Genomic DNA, 22,565 nt, shown 5'->3' with positions numbered 1-22,565 from the left:
TAAGCTTCCTGCACTGCAATGATAATAATTATTATCACTACGGCAAAACAATAAACTTTACATAAACTGATGTGTGTGTCTCATTGATAAGGTTAAAAGTGACCATTCAAAAGGTATATGCCACTACTCTGTTAACGAACTGTTAAAAGTGCTTCATATCCACCACTTCTGAGTTTAGCAAGTTAAAAGAATCACAAGTTTTCATAGTGTTGATGACACAGCAGTGCAGCTACAGCTGTATCTTGCTGCACAAGCGTTCTGTGCCAGGGATATTTCACGGTATGCTGCCTTTAGTTTGAAATTTTCAAGATAAACAGGGAGACAAATTCGCAAATGGTTCAAACCTCGATTGGCAGAATCACAACAACAAGTTGAAACCATTGACAAGGCTTGGAGCCACCTGCCAAAATAAGGAGTAGCTACCACTGCTCTAGCTGTGCTGCATGTGTCCTGGCGTACTCTCTCACTCAGAGCCCTTCTGAAAACCTTCCACTTTGCCAACTGCAAGGTTAAGACAACAGTTAGGGCGAGCGCCTTTTTTATTAGCCATATATTAGCCTTTGGAGATTTAGAGGCAAAATGCCCCAGACTCCTCTTAAAAAAGCAAAATAAAGGAACATCTGGCAATGATGGGTGGCCACTCTAGGTTATATAAAGTTGAGGAGAGCCAACAAACAGGAATCTCCTGCATGAGAGACCTAAATGGTAAACCCAGAGGATTCCTGTTCCATAATATATGATTAAGAGTTGTAGGCAGACAGAAGCTCCTTGAAATTGAAATCTCATGCAGGATTCAAAGAAAATACATTGCTAACTCAGGGTGGATATGTCTAGTATGGACCAGATGCTGCAATCATCCTATAAGAACAGCTACTCAAAGCAATTTGTAAAGTTAAATATCCCTGTGTAAGAAATTACTTTTTCTGCTCTGTTGGTAAGTCTCCCAATCCAGGTGTGTGTGTGTGTGTGTGTGTGTGTGTGTGTGTGTTTCTTGTGCTTCCTGCATGGACCCAGATGTACCACCAATGAGCAATGAGTCTCCACTGCACTTGGCGGATCTCTCATCACTCCCATTTTTCACTACATTTTAAGCATCCAAGCAGGTAAGGAAAAAATGGCTCCGAAACAAATTAGACACCACATATAAACTCCCTCTGCTAGAAAGACAGCTTCAAAAGAAATACTGCCCCCATTGGAGAAAAAGACAATGCTGTAAAGACTAAGAGAGAAGAAACCATGAGGAGTAAAAGAAAAAGTTTTGTTTCGCCTCTGGCCTACAATGCTACTGACTAAAGCTATGTAACTCTATACCTAGAACTTATTCCTTCAGTTTTGTCTCATAATTCTAGGATGAATTCACCTGCATAACACAAGAAATAATTTCAGTAAACGTATCTATGAAATTTACAGACACAATTCGAATTGAATCAATATTATTAGATAACATCCCTACTGATATACAGAGGACTTTAAGTCGTTAACCATTACACATGCCAACTGAAATAAATCCGCAATACAAGCATCTAGCCTGAACTGTTATGCCTTACTTAAATTGGTGTCACAAAGGTGTCTGTGCTCATTTTTTGAATAGAAGCAGCTGCATGTTAAATATTGACAAATTTTCCAGACATTTCTGCGACGGAACAATTACCTTTTTCCTCTCAATCACTTATGTAATTACAAAGATGAATACTGATAAGAAGACTGTTTAAATGTGTATAAATAACATGATCAAAGCCTCTATCAGTGTCTGATAATAACTTTTTCTCAAATATTGTGGCGTTAATGACAGGATGCAACATGAACTTTGGTGGCGTAACATGCATAATTATCATATCTTTACAGCTTTGTGTCATATTTACCAGTGTAAACCTGTTACACTCCGCAGCTTATACAGAGACAGCCTGATGCACCATCAATAATTAATGGCTCTACCAGTCTGTAGCTACTATGAAGAAACAACACCCTCCCTGCCATTGTCTTGTGGATGGAGTTTAACATAGCACAATATGAGCATAAGGAGCTCCAGGAAGAAATCTTTGCTCAGGTAGCGTGTCACATTTCCGTGACCTTTACTAGCCAGAACAATTCCAGGCTACCTCTTGCCCCTACATCCGCTTCCTCCTTTGTGTCTTTCCCACGCTTTGTGTGTGGACAGTGAAGGAAATCTACTTAAAAAACATCATAGACAAAGCTTCATAGGCTGAAAGTGTGTACGAGTGTGTGTGTGTGCGTAGTTGGGGGAAGGGGGTGAACGTGAACAGTATTTCCTTTGTTTGGACGGGCTGTTTATTTGGAAATGATGAGGAATCCTTACTGTGGCACACTAGACCTGGCACAAGGTGGAAGAACATCCACCTTTTAAACACTATCTTGTTTTTGTGGAGTGACACTGAGACAATGAAGCTGATTGTACTGTCAGATAGAAACATGCATTCTCTTCCCAGAATGTTTAATCCTGTTCAACCACAGATAACAATTGCTGGAATAAACGTTTTTCATAACATATAGCAAAAGGCTTACTTGCAATAATAAGTTATAATAGAATATCTGAAAAAACAAATCCAAATCAACCACATTAAAATTCCATCACTTTTTACACTTGAATATAAAGTGTGGACATCTGTTACAATTAGCTGTCAGAATCAACACGTTTTATTAACTTGTTAATAATCACCCAATTACAACAGGATAAGACTACCTCTAGTGGCTCAAGTGGGAAGTGCAGGACCAATAGGTGGCATCAATTGTTGACGGATAATTTTCCTAAAACATGCAAATTGAATATTCTACTATATCGATATAAAATAAAAATGTTCCACAAAGTGTAGGAGCAAAGAAAGGGCATATTTTTATTTTATTATTCTCATTATTATTGTTATTATCATTATTATTATTATTAAGATGAAGAATAAAAAGAAGCCACTTTTGTGTAGCCTACTTCTCCTGTTGATAACTGGCAGCTGATTATGTCAGATGTCTGTAAAACAGTATGCATTCAGCCATTCATTGAAACAAACCAAACAGTCAAACTGTGTTGTTTCATCCATAAAACTCTGCTACGTGTAATAATTACTCATCTGCATGAGTATAAATTACGTCTTACCATTTGTGAGTGATAAACAACACGAGATGAGAACGGCCAGTTTGAAGCAGTCGGATGCGACCATCCTGCCAACTCTTCGCCAAAATCCAAAGCGTGTGTTAGAATAAAAAATAAGAGTCCCTGGCAGAGGCTTATCACTCCGGGTGACTGACAAAAGTTTCTTCTTCAAGCCAGTAAATCAAAGAGTCTTGTTGTCTATTTTAAAAACCGTGTTGTAAATCCACAAACCCCTCAGGTGTACATACAAAAACCGGCAGTGATTCTCCTGTATCCCATGACGCGTTTTGCTGGGGAGCTCTCCTGCGCAGCTGGGTAGTCCCGATCCCGCAATGAGGAGCCGGATGAACCGCTGTAAGCTCCGGGCAGGTGCTCTCGAACAAAAAAAATGTTAGATGAATGAAATATAAGGGATGGTGAAAAACAAAAGTTGGGTGAGTGGTATTTTCAGTCTCTCACAGTTGTCCGGTATGGCCCACAAAGGCTAGATCAATCAGCTCCTGCCTAACATGCGCGCCTTGGACAACTTCTCCTCCCTTTCGCCTCAGCACTTACAGTCCATGCGTGAGGCACGTTTTATGGAGACACAGAGGAAGGATGCAACGTCACTTTTTGGGGGGGACAACGTCTCTTTTCAGACTACCGAAGAGGAGATCCATAACAATCATGCAACACATTTTATGTCAGGTCAACAAAATGAGTAACTACTAGAAACGGTGCAGGAATGTTACAGTAAAACCATTAAATATGAAAGTATGCAATAGAAATCACATTAATTTGTATATTTACTTCTAGTGGAAAACTCCACTCACATATGTATTACAGCACTGTAGCAAGGCTGGTTAATATCAAAATTACCTCACTGATTTGTGGTTAGTGAATGTTTCTAAATGTAAATTTTGAGTCAAATTATAAAGTGCATCATCTTTGTGTGTAACCCTTCCTTTGATCAAATCAATCTAATGTGTATCTAAGGTTAAAGGTAACTGCAGTAATCTTGTCTCAAGAGGAAAAGGAGTAAAAAGTAAACAATCATCATATCAGACTGAATCTATCTGCCTGAGTCTTTAGAATAAATATTTGCTGGATTTATTTTTAACTTCAGAAACAGGATACACTGCTTTTTATATCAATGTAAATAATTCTCTTTTGTCTGGCAGTACCCTGCAGTGTGTGGATGTACTGCAGACTGTTTTTTTTTTATCACCACAACAATTACTTTGCTGCTGTAGGTCATAGTAGCAGGCACTGTAAATAAGAACATCCTGCCCCTCACCTTTCCGCCCACGTTAGGATTGAGAAGCCACCATTTTGGGGACTGGATCGGGAGTGGTGGTGCACTGCGGATGAGGACCAGCGGTGGTGAAATGCAATGAGCAGCACTCTTCCATCACTGTACCAGGAAAACAGCGACATGGCATGAGAACCTGGGAAACAATTTATAACATCCCAGTCATGGGAGTACTTTTGCTCTCTGTGATTCTGAGACAGCACAGTCACAACTTAAGAATTCAAAGATTTCCTGCACACTTATCAGCATTTTAGTTCAATGTTTTCAGTATAGTTTGAACTATACAGTTTTTGAGTTTTTTTCTTGAAACCACTCAAGGAAATCATTAAGTAATGTTCATGCCTAGTGGCTAGAAAGAGCAAACAAAAACTTAGCTCTCTTCTGCTTGGTTAATTCCAAAAAAGGGGTCATAATAAGTTTGTCTGTTGGATTACTTTGTTTCTAAGCTTCAGTGAGACTGTGGACACTCAGTCTTGTGATCTAGTGGTGAAGAAACAGTAAATTCACCCCTCTCCCTTTGTAGACTTCGGAATCAACCCTATAAGGCATAACTCTGACAAGACTCTCAAACAGTAATAGTCTTAAGAAAATGGCTGCAAGGCACGGGCTATCAAGTCTTAATAATGAAACACTGGTAAAGATGAGACGCTATAAACCTTAAAACGTCAGTAACGCACTAAATGCACAAGAAAGAATTTAGGTTTGCAAGAAACTGCCTTGTCTACTTCAACAATGTCTTAGCGTGTGTTCACAATTTAAGTCGTCAGTAAGGGAGACATTCCCTCTGGGCCAAGAGGGCAGCAGATAAGTCTCCAGATGAACAATAGCTGGAAGTTGCTAGCTGAGAGGGGTGGATTTCAAGTGTTTTATTTTAGAATCTGGTGTTCAAAACACACTATGGGGGACTAACTGGTTCTACACTCACAGCATGCACTCTTCCTTTTGCTTCAACAGCAACGTCTTCTTGGGTAAATGAACCAGTAGAAAAGTCTTTCTTCAGCAGAGGAGTGGAGGGGGTCTGACTGCCTGCCCTGTTGATGAAATGGCCGTAGTCAGTATTTAGAGGGCCCCATTCATACTGTAATTTGTAAGAAAGGAATATAGCATAAATGTTTGTGTACAAAATAAGGTTTATCATCCACAATATTAACAAAACTATTTTTGCATGTTGGCAATATTACAAATTGTCTGTTTTCAAGCCAGGAGCTGTATAAGAAATGAACAATTAGGCCTTCAGTTTTTATTTGATTGGCACTGAATTAAATATGTTAAAAGTGAGGTTTGCTCCCCTTTTTAGAGAGGAAACTAAAATATCTCAATGTTGATAACGTTTGACTTGCTCTAACAGAATTAAGCACAGCTGTAACTAATACCATTAATAATGGCTTTGTTCCAGTTACAGTCTATGGGTGTGCCACCATGCAAGCATGTACTGATATTAAATTAACACCTAAATGTCATTGATGCACCCACAATTTACGTTATTTTCTGCAGCTTTGTTTACCAGTCAAAATTTCCTGTGTGAAGGGAAATTTGGAAAAGAAAATCAATATGCCATGGTAACCATCACGGTGATTAGTGTTCAATCAGTGTTCATATCAATATCACTAAATGCTAGCTAATAGTAAAATAAATGTCTCACATAACTGTAACCAAGTATTTTAATAACTAAATGCTCGTCTCTTTGTAAAAAATAATATATGAACACACATAACGTCTTTGAAAGTTAACACTTACCCAAACTTTGATTTTGTTACCTTTGAGCTCGTCCCTTTGTGGACGAATTTCGCGGGCATTTGTGTAAACTGTCAATCAAACCATGACAAGCTACCCTGTCCTGGCTGAAACCCAAAATATGGAGCTGTTTGTTTCAACCGTGAAATGTGAGTAACTATCCCGGTCACTTTGTGTAAACACTATTTGTTATACCACGTATTGGTTTAAGACAGTTTAGGCGATAAACTGCGGTCCAACTAAGACAATTTACGCAACAAATCGATGTCCTGATAAAGTTAGCTAACATAACTCAACTTCCATCCTAGCTAGGTCCCTAGCAGTTAGCAAGGTTACCATAGCGACCCAAGACTTCCACCCATATATGATTTATGCATTTTACCCTAATGTTTTACCGAGCTTAGTCTAAAATTAATAAAAGTGAATTTGCTTTACATCGTAATACAGAAGTACAGAGTAACTTATTATGGCAGGCTAACTAAGCCTAAGCCTTTTGACACCATTACCTACCTTAACATCAGGGTAGTAATAACATTAAGGTTTAATTGATCCAACGAGGGTGCATTCAAATAACCCTGATATAATCTTTGGGCATAAAATTGGCTAATTAACGAGGAAAAACAATTACATAATGTATTTATTAGGTAAACATATTAATGACTTACTGGTAACAGCTTCTCAACTTTTGAAGAGTTGTGCAATTTATTTTATATTGTTGAATACTTTGGGATCTGAAAAAAAGTTATGCATTTCATGATGTTACAACGAATAACTACACTAAATAATCAATTAATGGTCAGCATTAACAAATTCATATATCAATTTATTAATATATGTTATACCAATAAATATTTTAAAATTGCCATGAGACACACATTAGAAGTGAAATTGACTATTGAGACACTTCTTTCTAGGTAATAGTGTGAAAGAGTGTTTTCCTACTCACTTTAGCTAACTGTTGCTCCACCTATACTTTGTAGGATAGTGCTTTTGTTGCTGACTGGACAGTACTGTTAAGTGGTATGTTTACTTTTCTGAGTCCAACCAGAAGGTAGTGATGAGTTACACATTTCTCATTTTGTCTCCCATGGTGAAATGAAGGTTGCTATCAGGGAACTGGGCAAAAACGATATTGTGATATGTGATATACTGTGTCAGACATCACTGACCACTTGTGGAGATGGGATGTTCTGTTGTTTTGTTGATGTACTGTTAACATGTGCATTTGCTTTTGTGCATATGCAGGTCTCACAGAGAACCTGTTGCAGAAACAGCAGACAGATTATGATGAGGTGATAGAGAAGCTCTTCTCTGAAGTCTCTGGCCTAGAGGATTTCCCCAAAATACCAGCTCTACAGGTAGATACAAGTGTGAGAGAGTGAGTCTGACTATAGCCCACAGTCCTGGCTAGGGATCTATGCTATGTCTTGTAATACAGGACCTAAAACACCGTATTGAATGCTAACAAAGATATTTCGCCCTGGCAATTCTTTCTTTTATTTTCTTGAAAAGTGATATAGTGTAACTTTTTGGTCTGGTTCTACCATAATTTACATGAATGTTGTAACAACTTTTCATTTGGTCTATTTACTAAGTAAACAATTGTTTTTTCTAATATAGCTTTATATCACCTTTATGTGGCCAATAAGTTGACTGAATTTTTAAGTTGCATGAATACTTCTGTTTCTTACTTATATTACAGTTTGAGGAGTGTGCCATCCAGCTGTGGAACTGGGCAGTCACCAAGAATGTGGGCACCACTATGAGTAAAAATCAGAAGGCCAAAGGTACACCTCTACTTACAGTATTTATTTTTAATGATGAGTATGATACTTGAAAATACTCAGACATATCATCTATAATGTTGAAACAATGTTGGGATTGCAAGCAGGGATAGCCACAGTCATCTCACGACACATTCAAATGCTCTCACCTTCTTTACAGTGCGTCATGTCGCATGCAGTCTGCTGTACTGCTGTGAGCCTGAGAATCCAACAGAGGGCATTATCCGCAAGCAGATCCTGGTAAGCTTTACTGTAGGCACCCTCCGTGAGTGCTCAGTATTTCAGGGGGATAGGGTCTGTTTGTCAGTGTCTAATTTTTACAGATGGCCAGCAAAACAGGGAGAACATGGCTGGACTGCAAAAATTCTCAGATGGCAGATCACTTCCTAAGACTGGCTGTCAAGGTCAAGAAAAAAATTAACAGTTTCAACAAAGTTTATTAACAAAGTTTTGAGCAAACATAAATGTGGTGTCTTCACAAATTACTCAACATACAATATCCCTAGAGCGTGGAGACCCTGTATAGCCAACTAACGTGCAGAGGTGATGGAGCAGCTGACATCACTTCATGCAAGGAGGATGTGGAGAAGGATCTGCTTCGAATTCTCTCATGCCAGGCAGAGTCGGTGAGCTGTGGCGCATGTGATGCTCAACACCTTCAATGTGAATATTTGTTCTTGTGATATTTGGCAGCTGAAGAAGTGCTATTCTGACAGACTTGCAGTGTGAAGTGTGAGACAGCTAAAATGTGAACTGAGAAACAATGAGATGGGAAAATCTCATCCTGTGCTAATAGGGAACGTTATATTGTTTGCTGACAAAAAGAAGTTCAAGTCTCTTCTACTTTACAGGCCTTAAGTCAAGGGAATAACCATGAGGCTGCGGCCTATATGCAGCGCTGTAAAGACATGCTGCTGCGGCTGCCAAAAGATGTAAAAAAAAAAAAAAAAAAAAAAAGAAAATAACTAACACTATAACAACACTACATATTGTTGTTTTGTACTTTTCATACATATTGTTATTGAAAGTGTGTTAATTGTGAACATATTTCCTCAATGCAGACTGCATACCTCTCCCTTATGTGCTACAACTTTGGAATAGACACTTACAATCTGAGAAAGTTTGAGGAGAGTGCTTTTTGGTTGAGGTAAATATCAAGATGTTTAATTCAAGTAGAGAAGTGCAGACAAGGAAAGCAGTGGGAAAGGGTTTTGGATTGATTTCTGTTTTTTTCAGCCAAAGCTATGATATTGGGAAAATGAATGTTAAATACGCCCCTGGATCTGAAGTCCAGGTAGGATAGCGCAGTACAAAGTTAAGTTCAAGCAGTATATACAATTTAAAATTGTTTTTTTTGTTGTTTTTTTTAATATCTTCAATTTCCATCACAATAGGCCAAGGTTTTGAGACTCCTTGCTACTGTTTATTTAGAATGGGACTGTCACAGCTTTCAGGAGAAAGCTCTTAATGCTGTCAACTTAGCCAACAAGGTAGGATACAAGAAATAATTTTCATGTTGTAATATTCTGTATATATATTTGCATTATGAAGCATGCACCTACTAAAAAGAAAGCTCAGATGCTCTGTACCTAATTGCTGTGAAATTTGACAGGAATGTGTGAGCACTTCTGGGCTGTACTTAAAGATCAGAATACTCCTGAGATGTGGAGCCTCAGACGATCATATCAGAGGAGGTTAGTTATTACCAGACCTCATTGAATTATTTATACAGAACTTGATTAACATAGGCAGCAGTGGGGTATCAGTGGCTTAGAGGTTAGAGAAGCACATTCAAGAATGAAATGTTGTTAGTTTGATTCTTTGAAGCTACTGGAAAAAAGTGCATTCATAAAAACTCAAAATTGGCCACTCATGAGTTTAATTCCTCCAGAAATATCTATATATACTCTAATAAGTCTATACAATGAGTGTTAATGTGTGGCTGTGGGTGACTTCAGGAGTTAAAATTCACATTTAAAAGCAGACCACAAAATATGTTTTCAGGACTAAATGAGATGCTACAGTGTGAGGTTTCTCTTGAAGTGTGTCTAGGCACCGTGAAACTACTCATGTCTGAAGACAGGTAAAAACTGCAGCATCTTTGCTAGTGCTCTCTCTTGGCACATATACACATTTCTTTGTAGGCATGCCCAGACAAATATTAGCCAACTCTGAATGATATCTGTTTTGATTTTCATAGAGAAGTGCTGGCATTTGAGTATTTAAAACGTGTGTGTCAGCGCTTTGAGTCGTCCCCTGACCTGGGAACTGCTCTTGTCTTGCACATTGAGCTACTGCTACAGAGAGGCAAGGAGTTGTTGGGCAAACAGAAGATAGAGGACATTATCACTGGTACTTTATTTATTTATTTTTTCATTCCATCTCTTGAAGAAGACTGATATTAATAAAAACAACATGATGAATTTTATGCAAGTAATGCACTTTAGCTGTGCCTCTGTATTATTACCATTTTCTACACCCACACAGGCCACTATACAGGAAAACAGCTGACTCCACAGGCCCTGACAAGTTTACATGTCATGCTGTGGGATAAGGCCTCGAAACACTTTGAGGTATGCCAAACACAGCCTTGTTTATCATTATTACAACATATTATATTGTCTACACATATGTATAATTATCAGCATAGTGGCTAAGTGATTAGCACTGGTGTCTCCTAGAAAGAAGCCTGGTGGGATGTAGTTGGCCCACCTAACACTAGAGTTTGCATGTTTTTTCTGTGTGTGGGTTTCCTTTGGTGCTATAGTTTCCCTAAAACACAAAGACATGCATGTCAGGAATACTCCTACACTGCATTTGAACAAGGCACTGGCCTCAGAACTAGTGTTAGTCCCTGATCCCTTCATTGAGGCTGCCTACTGCTAATAAAATAGTTAGGATAGGTTTAATACAGAGACTTCATTTCCACACAGGGATAAATAAAGTATAACTTAATGTTTATATTTCTGTCCAGGCCAGGAACTATTCTGAGGCTCTGCAGTGGTATAACTACTCCCTGAGTTTCTTTAAGGCAGGTCAAATGGAGCCCAACTTAGCCAAATTGCAGAGGAACAGAGCTTCCTGTTTCCTGCAGCTGAAGCAACTGGAAAAGGTGAGGCAACTTGAGCCACAGCAGCAAGTCAGGGAAATAAATGTTGTCCAGTGGCTGCATTTGGTGGTCCTTGATAGAAACAGGTAGTTTGTCTATGTCAACAGCTGCAATGGCAAGCAGTCCTGCCACATTTTTACAGTTTATGTATATGAAGTATGTTTGCATGTACTGTATATGAAAACCTGTTTTCACTAGGCCAAAGAGGCAATTAAAGAAGCAGAGAGATGTGATCCTGACAGCATTTTCACTCAGTTCAGTGTTTACAAGATCGCCGTACAGGAGAAGAATGTGAAGAAAGGTATCCACAACACATTACATTTGTAAAGCATATACAGTAAAGGCATGCATAGTAGTAGTGTTGCAGTTTAGTGACTGCTACATCTGAAGCATCTTTGGTGATGAGGCTGTTTATTTGTACCAGCTGCAGATGCAGTGAATATGATTGGACTTCTGTCCAAGTGTCCCGTGGCCTGTGAGGACAGACTGCTGGTATCTGAAAATGCTGCATCCAATCTCCTCAGTCTGGCTGCTCAGATTGCTTTGGAGGTAGCACTCATCATACTTGATTCTGTACACCAGTCGTCAAATTTGTGGAATTAATGGTGAAACAATTTGTTAGGTCTGGTGGAACTGTTATCACATTTCCCAGTCTTAATGTATTGTGATGTTATAGGGCCTCAACTTGTAGCCGATGAAGGATCATATCCTTGTCATTGCACTCATTCTGGCTGTACAAATAGAATTTCACTTAATTGTGATATTTGTATTCATAATTTATGATTAACATTTAGGGGACATTCCCTTTCCCAAACTACTATCAGCAAACGTACTGGGCAGTGACCAGACATTAGCAATTTGTAAGGGTAAGGACTAGATAAATAGAAAATGTATGTGAATTCTATTTTTAGTATACTGTATGATTGTGATGAACATGACAGGCGGGCGGAAGCATTAATGATGATGAGGATGTTTGTCCCATGTGACAGAATGAACAGCAGGAAACTGCCATGAAGGCACTGGAGAGTTTGTGTGAAAACTCCAAAGATGAAGCTCAGGTTCTGACTGCTCTCAGGTCTGTGAGAACTGAAATATTTTTTAAATATACAACTGGAGAGTTTAATAACAAAATACAATTAAGCTGCAGCAAAATTTACATGTATTTTATAAAAATCATCTCTGACATGAAAGTAAAATAGTAAGGAGCATGAAGCCAGCATTTGTGTAAACAAAACGTGATGCTTGAGTTTCACACATAAAGTGACAACATTTAGTAATGATGGCTCATGTGCTGAGAGACTGTAGCGAGTCTGTTAGTTTTCCATACACCTCTATGATCCACTGACCTATATTCCATTGCTTCTCCTCTAAAAGTGTGTCTCTGTATAATACAGTTAGTAGGTGAAAGAAAGGAGGTCAACACCAGTTTCTCCATTCATTCTCCATTCATCTTTTTTTAGGTGTTTGGTTCGACTCGTGCTCTCCACATTAGAAAAATCAAGTGATGAGATGAGGTGAGTGGAAGGAAAAGTACCTAATAACATGCAATTATATAGTATTACTGATGTTGCTTTTAATAAAATAAAAAAACGATTTACATCTCTTACCTTCGCTCCATGAAGGAATGTGAGTCTGGATGTCCTGCTGCCATATCTAAAAATGGGTGAGTAGATAGACAACACAGGTGAAATGACATTTTGGGAAGAAACTACAGTATCTGTAGCTGTGCATCATATCCCGCAAATGTTTTGTTTGCCATCACTGCAGCTCAGCAAAAAGTTTCACATCAGTCTCACATGACTGTGGAGCAACGCACAGATGAAGCTAACTGGTTCAGGAAGATTGGTACCAAGACTCTCTCTTCTTGTCACTTTAATCTGACACGGTATGCTATCACTTCAAATGTTGGAGCACCTTCATTTTGTCTGTGCGTGTGTTCTTATTACAGCTTGGAACTCGGCTCTTCAGTGCGAGAGCAGTCCTGACAGAATGAGGGATTTCTTTGTGCTCTCTTACCAGGCAGGTACCCTTTATTTGCTTTCTCAGATGAATTAATCAATATCTACAGTAAGTGGGTGTAGATCAATAACACAGGCATTTAACATTTTCTTTAGAAAGATAAACATATCAGTTTAAGAGTCACCACAATAGTCCCATCCTGATACTTACCTCTGTCCTGACTTTCTGACCTTACCTTTATCAGAATTCCTTTTTCTCCATGAGAGGTTGTGCACGTACTTCATTTAAATACATGCATTCATGCCTGAAAACAGCCCTACACAAACAGAAGCTTCTGCTGTTGATGAGCAGATGCTTCAGAGGAACTGAGATGAACTACTTTATTTTAGAGCATCTAAAATCCTCAAAAATTGTTGTTGAATGAGGAGAGAATGTCTTCCAATTCTCTCCCATCACATATTTTCCAGTTTGTCTTGTGCTCAAAACCACTGACCTTCAGATCACAAGCCACTGTCTTTCTGCTTTTCTGAACCAGCCATTTTATCTTTGGTTTACTAAAATCCAAATCTAAATACTGTAATTACAATAATGCCATACTTCCATGCCTTAGTTTCTTTGTCAAATGTGCCCCGTAGCTCTCCCAGCTGTGCCCTCCTGATCGCACACTGCTCATGGGCCAGAAGACATGTCTGCTAATGGCTGCTGCTGCCGCTTTGGAGCTCTGCAGGAAGTCTCCTCACTCTGACCAGGTGTGCCACCCACTCCCTCTGCCCATATCCTACATTTAGCATCCTCTCTATTCACATGGATGGAAATTTACCAAGACCAGTGGAGAGGAGAGGTGACTAACCACATTACTGGTGCTGGCGTAGGTGTCTGATTTTAATCCTTTGAAGAGGAACCAAACACTAGATGGCAATGATGAATCTTGCTTGTTTTGTGTTTCTGTTTGGTTCACAGACCGAGGAGCTCACTCAGGCTCTGGAGCACATTCAGATCTGTTGGGAGATCTGGAAAACCCTGAAAGCATCGGGTACCTTGAGTTAAAAAAAAAAAAAAAAAAGAAACAGTATAGGTTATAAGGAAGCAAATAACCCTCAGATCTTTTGTAAGTGAAAATGGATCTTAAGAAATGTATTCTCAACATGCACTTACAGGAAGCTTCCCGTTGGACCCCACAGACACACTGCTGCTGCTGTATGAATTTGAAGCTCGTGCAAAGCTGAATGACCCCAAGGTGGAGACAGTTCTGGAGTCTGTCCTGGAGCTTGAAAACATTGAAACGAAGGTGCTAGAGATCATTGCAGGTAAAAAAAAAGAGGCCTGGCATGATTAAAGAAACATACATCCTAGTATTTGCAGTATGCTGACATCTTTATTTTTCTATATGTAGCCTTAGCCATGGAGCCTCCAGCCCACTTCCCTCTGCTGTGCAAGAAGGCCTTGAGGGTTGCTCTCTCTCTGCACAAGAAACAACCACAGGCTGACCAGGCCTGCTGCAGGCAAACCCGTCACTTCTCTGAATGAAAATACCCTTGACATTTCATTAGCGATCCATTTCCACAAAGTGCTTATTAGGATGAAAGGATTCTTGATTGTGAGACTGTTTTTGTGCCCCCATCTTAGCAAGTGTGTTCACAGCCTGATCAAGCTGTCCCTCCCAAGTGGTGTGTCAGAGGTGGAGGCCCATGTGCTCGAGGAGGTGTGGGACTACTATGAGGAGGCCCTGTCCATCATTGCAGCCGCAGTGAGTCAGTGCCAATCACACACCGCCATCCCTTGGCTCCCACCTCCTGTTCCCTCCAACAGAACTGCCGCCTGCCTGCTATATAATTAACCCCCTCTCTTCCAGCCCATGCCTGCCTGCTGTTCTAGAAGCCTCTTTTTATCAATGGGCTTTCAGCCGCACTTCAATTAGCAGATGCTTCCATTCACCACCCCCTTCCTGCCAATTTGAATGTTAATGTGCTGTACAAGTCATCACACTGCCGGTGAGCTGCAGCTCTGAAAGAGGCATCAAATTATTGAGACATTACACTGCTTTGGAGGCAGTGCATATTTCCCCTTTCATATTGAGTTATTACTCAAAAGCTGTGGAATTCTTTAGATCAAATTGAAAGCCCAAGATTAAAGTGTTGAGAAAAACATTAACATTAAGCATTAGTAAAGGTTAACATACAGTAAAACATGATTGGATGAAAGTTAGTAATGTTACTCACAGGCTTTTACCCACTAAAAACACCGATTTCGTTCCATACACTTGGCTCAAGTGAGTCACCCAGGTGGCCTCCGTTAAATGGCCTTTTGAACATCTTCCTGCTCTTCTCTGTAGCCGGACGACTTCCCAGAGATGGAGACCCTGTGGTTGCTGACTCGGGCTTGGAACACAGGGATATTGCTGTACAGCCTGGCTCAGTATTCTGAGGCTGAGAAGTGGTGTGGCCTCGCCATGAGCTTCGTCTGTCACTTAGGATCCCTGAAAGAGAGCTATGAGACACAGGTACCAGCCTGGTGGAGAGGAAGGGAGAGGGATAAGGGAGACAGAAGTGGTTGTAGCACTGGAGCATATTAGAGCTTGTTTAATCCTGCTACTAAATGTGCCAAAGGTTTTGGCCCAAGAAACACATGAGCTTTATGCAGAATAAGTTATATAACAATCATTGTAGCCAAGACCATTTTAACTTAAACAGTTGTGTCTTGTGTACACACAGATGTCTGGTCTCTACAGTGAAATCCTGGACAGATTGGACAAAGCCAAGAAGAACCTCATCATGGAGGAATAATCAAACGGTAACAGGTCAGCTGTTGCTGCTGTAACGGTCTGTACTGAGGGCAATTTATAATTGATTCAGTTCCATTCTGTTCGTTGTAGCTACATGTGGTAAAATGTTCATCACATATCGCAGTTTGAGAAATTGTTGCTTTAAACTTTATGTATTGGTGGGGTGTCCTAGTTGCCTAGAGGTTAAGACACATTGTTTGATTTCAGCCTTTTGTTGTACATCACCCTCCTCCATGTCTCCTGTCAATAAAGGCTAAAATGCCAAATAACCTTTTTCAAAAAAAAAAAAAAAAAAGTTCAATTGTCGTAATTCAATTTTTTAAGCCACCGAGTCAGTTAAAGCAGAATAACAAGCACATCAAAATCATAACTGAGTCACATATTTTATTTTCAAACAAATAAACTCTTGTCAAGTCCCAAAATAAAACCCGAACAAAAGTTGCAGGACTGTGTTCCCTCATGACTAGGACAGGGAAGACCATGAGGCCAAGTGTCCTGATAGGCTGTACCACCTGCAGTGACAGGAAGGAAACTACTGTACAATCAAAGGGTTCATGTTTGCAAGCACTTACTGCACAGATGTGCTATAACATAAACATCATCACCCAAAAGTACAAACAAGAACCCTGACCCCCCCACCCAAAAAATAAAAGCATACATGTCATCATTTCTCTCATGAGAACAAAGACCCTCATCAATTATACACACACAGAGGCATTCAGGTTCCATCTTGTTATATACCACAACCTCAGTGGAAAGAGTAAAATGAAATCAAGTTCTTTGGGCTTTGACATGGCTGACTGAGGTATGAATACCACACACATTGTTAACAGTCAGCTGTATTTCAGCTAAACACCAGAGAGGACCAATTCTAAACTTCTAATGATGTATTGATCAATGCTCCTGGTTTCTGTGATGTTGTGTAGGTTTCTGCCTGCATCTCTTTTTAATTATTTTACAATATATTTTTTAAAATCTATACACCCAGACACGTTCCACAATAAATCACATGTAGACAGGCCCTATTTGAGGGAATTGAATTCCCAAACTGACTAGTTAAGTGTTCCAATAGGCATTTGAAGAGAAATACCAACAATACAGCACATTTGTATGGAAAGTATATCTTAAGAGTAGCTCAAACTTTACTTACCTGACATTTGTGGTCTATAAAACATGTTTGTCCCAGTTTGATTCACACATGCATGAAGCACAGGTGAGGGGGATCTGCTGGGGGCTTATTTACATTGTACAGCTACCACACCCTTTGAAACAGTCTGCAAGCAGTTTATAAATGGCTCTGTTCCCTTCGGTTATTCCCTGAACTCTGGTTTTGACACAGGTAATGACAGCTGGTTTAGCAGTGGTGCCTGGCAGGTGGGCACACCTGTTCAGAAAATGCCTGCAGGTACAGGTGCTCTGTGGGTGGGAGAGAGCAGGGGACCCAGAGGTCTAGGTTACCACTTCTTGTTGGGTCTGGCTCTCTGAGGAAGAAAAAAAATCTCCTTGCACTCTTCAAAAAGCTGAGGAGGAAAGCGAGAACGTTCACAAGATCAGGGGCCACAGTATTCCTTCTTCAGATGTGCCCTCTCACATGCACACATTAACATACAGTGCCAAGCTCTGGATGGGGGGGTGGAGCAGGTCATTTCAATCCTGGTGAAGCCATGTTACAGCCAACTCAAAAGGTGACCACATCGATGGCCTTGAACAAGCTCCCCGCCTCACGAAAAAGATGCGTAATACAAACCGATTACACTGTTCAGTTGAAAACGCCTTTAACTATGTGACAGTACCTTGAGTACTTGTTCGTGCTATAAACTTTCTGTGTCATCACCCGAACGTGGCCTTTCAGTCGCAGGGGAAATGGTATCTGTACGTTAAGATTCCTGAGCTGGTCTAGCTCACCCCAGACGCACTACGAGCTCAACACAGTGGTTCAGCACCTGCCAACAACAGAATCATTAAGAATTCATATGTTTATAGATACACAAAGCATATAGGTTTAATCAAACCCAACTTTAGTGTTGTTTTTGGTAGGGGCACAGGGGGACAATCCAAAACAGGTTATATTGACTCTTTAATTGTTAGAGACACCCAATACAATTATTGTCTTGTTCTACCCGTTTTAAGGCCACCATCATGGCGGCAGATAGGACAGTACCATGTGACCATTCAATCAGAAGAGAATCCTTTTGGAAGGCAGAGAGTGTAATAGGGTGGTCTGCTGCTCAACATGAGTAAGGAGGCTCTGGCTGTCCAAATTGTAATCAAATGGCCAAATTTCTTTTAAATTACACAGCAAAGAGGTTGAAATACAGGGGAGAAAAGACGCCCACAGAGGCGAGACTTTGTTTATCTATTGCACTCAAGTCAGGCCTCCTGGCAGTCGGAGGACACAAAAAAGTAAGGAAAGATGAGAAGGTTTCCTCGGTCTTCCTTGTCAATTGTGTGCAGCCTCCCTCACAGACAACAGGTAGTCACAAAACAGAATTTGTATTTGATGTAAGGCAGTTTGGTGTTTTGCAGAGAGCCCAGTTACACTTCTCTACCCCCATCCTTTACACAGAGCAGCTAAAAACCACAAGCAAAAAATCCCACAAAGAAGGAAAAAAACCAAAGAAGAAAAAAAAAAAAAAAAAGAAAGAAAGAAAACAGCCCTCCAAATTGACAATTCTAGTGAAGTGTAAAATGTGTAGTTTTTTAATATGTAGTAAAATCTCAGTAGGATTTTATCATTTATCTTGTGATTTCATAATATAAATGTAGAGATTCACAACGCATTTCTTCCTCTTGATCTCCCTCCCGAGATGTCTTTATCAGCTGCAGCACAGACAACTGGCAGACGACCAAACAGCAAGCTGGTTTGTGATAAATAGATCACCAGTTTGTAGGCTCCTCCACTAATTTCCTCAGTCATTATAAACAAGAGAGATGACTCCTTGAACAGTACCGTCAGCAGGGCTCGATTTTATCCAGTCTTTTTAGAAAAAAAAACAAAAAACAACAAAAAAAAACAACCCTTAATTGGTCTTCAACTTCTCATCTTGCGTGTCTTTTAAATGTGATTTTAATGAACATTTACAAAGTGTTCCAACTTGTATGATTTGTCTCTGTTCCCCTGCAACTTCTTTTTGAATCCCAACTCCTCTCTCCAGATTTCTGTAAAACATTCTGATCTTCAGTCAGTCCCAGTTCACAAAAGGATTTATTCCTTTTCCCTTTTGTTTTCATTTGACAAATTCCTTTGGAATGGCATTTCCAGTCTTGAATGGATTTGTTGAGAAACTCATGCAGGGGTGTGCACAGTCACAGTAATGGTGATAAGACTTCTTTTTCATTTAGAGAGTAACATAATGATGACACTAAAACTTGATATGAAACATATCTGCAAAAAGGAGGTGAGGAGGAGGGAGGGGGGCTATCTGGGCTTGGGTGGGGTTTCTGGGAGGCAGGAGGGGAGCTCTGCACCGATGCAGAGGGGACGGCAGGGAGCTCAGAGCTTCTCTGAGGAGGGGATCCAGATGTAGGGACCAGACTGCTCCTCAATGATTAGCTTAATTTTGTTGTAGATCTCCTCTAGTGAGTCACCCTGTACAATAGCTGGAGACACAAACACACAGGCAAATATATTTGTTAGTTGCATCAGAAGTGGAGAAGAAACAATAGGTCAACTAATCGATAAGTAGAGAGAAACTTAATCTGAAACAACTTTCAAATGAGAGGATTTGCCAGTTTTTATTGTGCATCATTTCAAATTTAATATCTTTAGGTTTCAGACCACTGACCGTGGGCTCTCCAAAACTGATTTTTGTTCTCCTCTTTTGACATTTGACATATAGTAAATGACTACTGTTATAGCACAACCCTGGTTATAGGACAAATCCACCCTTTTCCAAGGTATCTTTTTGAGTAACTCTTCTTGAGGATAGGAAACACTTGGTGGGAAAGTGTCCCTGAGATTAATCCAAGTAGACGAGCGTTCTCATCACTTTAGCCTTTTTCTCTTGTATAAGTGAAACATGAAATATGGTAATACGTAAAACCACATTTGTGCATCTTTGTACATCAGTCAGAGACTCACTCCCCTGTCAGCCTCATTAAGTGGTCAGAATCATTTTCTCTGACATTTTTCAGTCTTTTTGTGCTTATCATCTGTGAAAGACAGAATTTTTGGCTGTTTGACAGTTTTTTCCTGGTTCATTTCTGCTGTAAAGATGTTAGGACATGCTATGAACTTGTTTTCAATCAGTTATTTCCTCAGTGGCAACAAAACACATTACACAAGTAACCAGAAACTCCTGAAGGTTGCACTTGGCTAACTAAACACTAACTCTGAAATACTTGATATAAAAGGACTGAAAACACTGACTATCCTCACAACATTAAGGTTACAAACAACCCATAATGCATCACTCTCCGTAGAAGACAGTGTTACACTGGTACTCTCTCCATTCAAAAAGAACGACCGATGATGCAATCACATAATTGTCTAGACCTCCAATGTAAGACGACTCACACGTTTTCAAACCTAATTTGCCCCCAAAAATTGTAATATAAATTAAGAAATTTTAAAGAATGAATCAATTGGAGCTGAAACGATTAGTTGATTAAACTGGTCGACATAAAATTAATCTGCACCTCTTTTCATCAATTAATTGTTTTAAGTCGTTTTTCAGACAAAAGTTCCAAACCTTTGGTTTCTGCCCTGTCACAAAGGTTTTCTGCTTGTCTTTGTCTTATTTTATAAGGCTTTGGGAGAATTGTAATAAACATTTTTCACCAATCATCATCAAAAAAATAAATAAATAACTAAGAGATCTATAATTTAAAAAATCATTAGCTACAGCCCAAATCAGAACTACAAATATTTATCAATGACCCAAAGCAAAGGGCCAGTTAGACCAACCTGTGAAATACTCTCCAAAGTCTTGCTCCAGCTTAACCGCCTTGTCAAAGACTTTATTGGCCTGCTCGTATGTCTGCCTCTTATTCATTTCCCTGAAAAACACAAGTGGTTCTAGTTATTACCACAGAAACACTTACGACCACTGATATCTTGATTACAGTATACAGCTCAAACTTACATTAGGGCTTCAATGGATTTTGGTTTGATAAAGATGGCAATCGGATAAAGTTGTGCTTGCTGCAGTCGTTTAATGGCATTCCCAGACACATCCAGAATGCAGTGTTTCCCCTGTAGGCAGTTAGAGTACGCTTTGTTAAAAATACTATGAACTTTTAGATTTTTGTCACACAAGTAGGCCACATATTGAAGAAGGACTGATTGTGGTTCTTGTAATGCTGCAAAAATGAGTACTGGAGAGTAGCAGGTTTTGGGAAAGTTGGTAGTGGAACATTAATTACACATGTCTGCCTTCCGATTTGGCAGGAAACCTAACATGCCTCTGGTTACAACCCAAATATACACCAAACCCAATCTGGTAACCCAATCTTACAGAGAAACAAGTCTCAAAGCCTACCCTCTCCGCCACAGTTCTGACAGACAAGATGCTCGTCCCATAGAGGTTCTCATTGAACTGGCCAGCCTCAATGAATTTATTATCCTGAATGTCTTTCTCCATTTGCTCTCGCGAGGCCACAAAGTGGTAGTCCTGGCCGTCCATCTCATTCTCTCGCCTCGGACGAGTCGTATCTGCAGAGGGGAATGGAACAAGTTTATTTACGCCACCGCTGTTATGGTCAGTGTACTGAGCAGAGCTGTTGCGTGCTGTCGACTCACGGGGTACACAGGAGCCAAACTTGTGGGGAAACTCTGAGATGAGGTCATCATTTATTCTGTCCTTCATTGGACCCAAAATGATCACAGGCCTTGTGTAGTGGACTGAATTGGAGGTAAAGAAGGCAGGTGAAGATAAATGCAAAATAAACAATCCAAAGTTTGAATTATGTTATATATTTTTTCAAATGTGGAGAAGCCATTTACTCACTTTCCTGTCGAATGACTGGCTCATAGGAAAGAATTGTGTCCTCCTGTCCCTCTGCAATAACACAAAATCATCAGAAAATTTTAAACTCATTTAAAAAAAGAATACAATAAAATACAATGTTATTCGTCTATGAAGGCAGTGTAAAACAAACCAGAAGGACCACGAGAAATGAGGGTGACTCACTTGAACTGCTTTCACTGTCACTTGTGTTGGATGTCAGGCATTCTGCAAAAGCATAAGAGAGCAAGTTGCACATAATCCCAAAACAGTAAAGCCACAGTTAAGTTCAAATAAATTCTCTTCTTAAGGGTGAAAAATATTTTCACCTGCCTCAAAAGCCATCAGGAAAAAAAGCAGCTTGTTTTTGAAAAACTAGGCCACTTGAAAAAAAGAAAAGGGGATAAAGAAAGCAGAAGTCTTGTCTGGTAAGGCAGCCACGCTCTCGCAATATTAGGGAAGTGGTTTTAGGTGCAAGCAATAGGAAATTAAGTGTTTCCTGTGACAGTATCCCAAATGACCAACAATTCCCTGGCCAATGTTTGCTAGTGCCAGATCTATGCCTGTGGTAGCGGATCTCATATCAGGGACAAGACAAAGAAAGTAGAATTACCGCCTTGTGGTTGTATGCCTCTGCCAACCAGTCAGGTTGCAGGAAATATGGTCATCTCCCCTTCCTGAGTTACAGCATTGAATAATGGCCAGTAGTGTTTTTGCAGAACGTTATGATCTCAAATGGAATTGACCTTTGACCAGTTGGATATAAAATGTCATTATTTTTTCCTATTAGACACTGGTGTTAGATTGTGTCATAATTAGCGTATGAATTCAGGAGTTATGGCATATCAGTTCATCTTC

General features: G+C 39.8%; 3 protein-coding genes and 2 long non-coding RNA genes across 20 annotated transcripts in view; 1 reads left to right on the top strand and 4 right to left on the bottom strand.

Annotated features, from left to right (window-relative positions):
• Nucleotides 1-3,971, bottom strand: part of kdrl (kinase insert domain receptor like) — a 44,422-nt gene extending 40,451 nt beyond the window's left edge. Inside the window, exon 1 of the mRNA XM_056382128.1 lies at nucleotides 3,107-3,971. Coding sequence (XP_056238103.1) covers nucleotides 3,107-3,170 — 64 coding nt within the window. The 5' untranslated portion in view covers nucleotides 3,171-3,971. The remainder of the gene's footprint in view (nucleotides 1-3,106) is intronic.
• Nucleotides 3,972-4,405: 434 nt separating this feature from the next.
• Nucleotides 4,406-6,219, bottom strand: LOC130173173 (uncharacterized). Its single transcript, XR_008828374.1, has 3 exons — nucleotides 6,132-6,219; nucleotides 5,320-5,425; nucleotides 4,406-4,496 (listed from the first exon to the last, which is right to left on the bottom strand). It is a non-coding gene; the product is annotated as an uncharacterized LOC130173173 (long non-coding RNA).
• On the top strand, nucleotides 6,199-16,432 carry tex11 (testis expressed 11). 4 transcript variants are annotated; one of them, XM_056382129.1, is made up of 29 exons: nucleotides 6,199-6,277; nucleotides 7,374-7,486; nucleotides 7,831-7,915; nucleotides 8,073-8,152; nucleotides 8,236-8,316; nucleotides 8,419-8,538; nucleotides 8,764-8,844; nucleotides 8,974-9,059; nucleotides 9,149-9,206; nucleotides 9,307-9,402; nucleotides 9,525-9,606; nucleotides 9,917-9,995; nucleotides 10,113-10,264; nucleotides 10,400-10,485; nucleotides 10,887-11,024; nucleotides 11,220-11,322; nucleotides 11,446-11,570; nucleotides 12,011-12,096; nucleotides 12,482-12,535; nucleotides 12,644-12,684; nucleotides 12,789-12,866; nucleotides 12,970-13,040; nucleotides 13,616-13,729; nucleotides 13,941-14,013; nucleotides 14,138-14,287; nucleotides 14,374-14,482; nucleotides 14,607-14,727; nucleotides 15,313-15,480; nucleotides 15,692-16,432. In XM_056382129.1, the coding sequence occupies exons 1-29, from the start codon at nucleotides 6,214-6,216 to the stop codon at nucleotides 15,761-15,763; spliced, it is 2,766 nt and encodes a 921-aa protein (XP_056238104.1). In that variant the 5' UTR covers nucleotides 6,199-6,213; the 3' UTR covers nucleotides 15,764-16,432. The 4 variants fall into 4 exon arrangements, with proteins under 4 accessions (XP_056238104.1, XP_056238105.1, XP_056238106.1 ...); XM_056382130.1 differs by lacking the exon at nucleotides 8,764-8,844; XM_056382131.1 differs by lacking the exon at nucleotides 15,313-15,480.
• LOC130173174 (uncharacterized) lies at nucleotides 8,223-13,929 on the bottom strand. The gene is made up of 3 exons (XR_008828375.1): nucleotides 13,831-13,929; nucleotides 12,629-12,674; nucleotides 8,223-8,308 (listed from the first exon to the last, which is right to left on the bottom strand). It is a non-coding gene; the product is annotated as an uncharacterized LOC130173174 (long non-coding RNA).
• The window catches only part of dlg3 (discs, large homolog 3 (Drosophila)), a 79,840-nt gene continuing 73,401 nt past the window's right edge, over nucleotides 16,127-22,565 (bottom strand). For 7 of the 13 annotated variants that reach the window (XM_056382133.1, XM_056382137.1, XM_056382134.1 and 4 more), the window contains 6 exons: nucleotides 21,894-21,935; nucleotides 21,711-21,761; nucleotides 21,243-21,604; nucleotides 20,847-20,956; nucleotides 20,669-20,760; nucleotides 16,127-19,362 (listed from right to left, as the gene is read on the bottom strand). In XM_056382133.1, the coding sequence (XP_056238108.1) occupies nucleotides 19,256-19,362; nucleotides 20,669-20,760; nucleotides 20,847-20,956; nucleotides 21,243-21,604; nucleotides 21,711-21,761; nucleotides 21,894-21,935 (764 nt within the window). In that variant the 3' untranslated portion in view covers nucleotides 16,127-19,255. The remainder of the gene's footprint in view (nucleotides 19,363-20,668; nucleotides 20,761-20,846; nucleotides 20,957-21,242; nucleotides 21,605-21,710; nucleotides 21,762-21,893; nucleotides 21,936-22,565) is intronic. The other 6 variants (XM_056382139.1, XM_056382142.1, XM_056382144.1 and 3 more) reach the window with 1 other exon arrangement.

The sequence above is a fragment of the Seriola aureovittata genome, chromosome 8 (assembly GCF_021018895.1).
Source record: "Seriola aureovittata isolate HTS-2021-v1 ecotype China chromosome 8, ASM2101889v1, whole genome shotgun sequence".
Classification (NCBI taxonomy): Eukaryota; Metazoa; Chordata; class Actinopteri; order Carangiformes; family Carangidae; genus Seriola; species Seriola aureovittata.
Note: the sequence above shows the minus strand (reverse complement) of the source record. Positions and strands in the feature narration are given on the sequence as shown.

Bases quoted from the DNA above. Each gene is read 5' to 3' on its own strand.
- tex11 (XM_056382129.1), top strand. From the start codon at position 6,214: ATGACAAGCTACCCTGTCCTGGCTGAAACCCAAAATATGGAGCTGTTT. The intron at 11,323-11,445 runs GTATCCACAACA...TATTTGTACCAG, and splicing joins GGAGAAGAATGTGAAGAAAG to CTGCAGATGCAGTGAATATG. The intron at 14,014-14,137 runs GTACCTTGAGTT...ATGCACTTACAG, and splicing joins GAAAACCCTGAAAGCATCGG to GAAGCTTCCCGTTGGACCCC.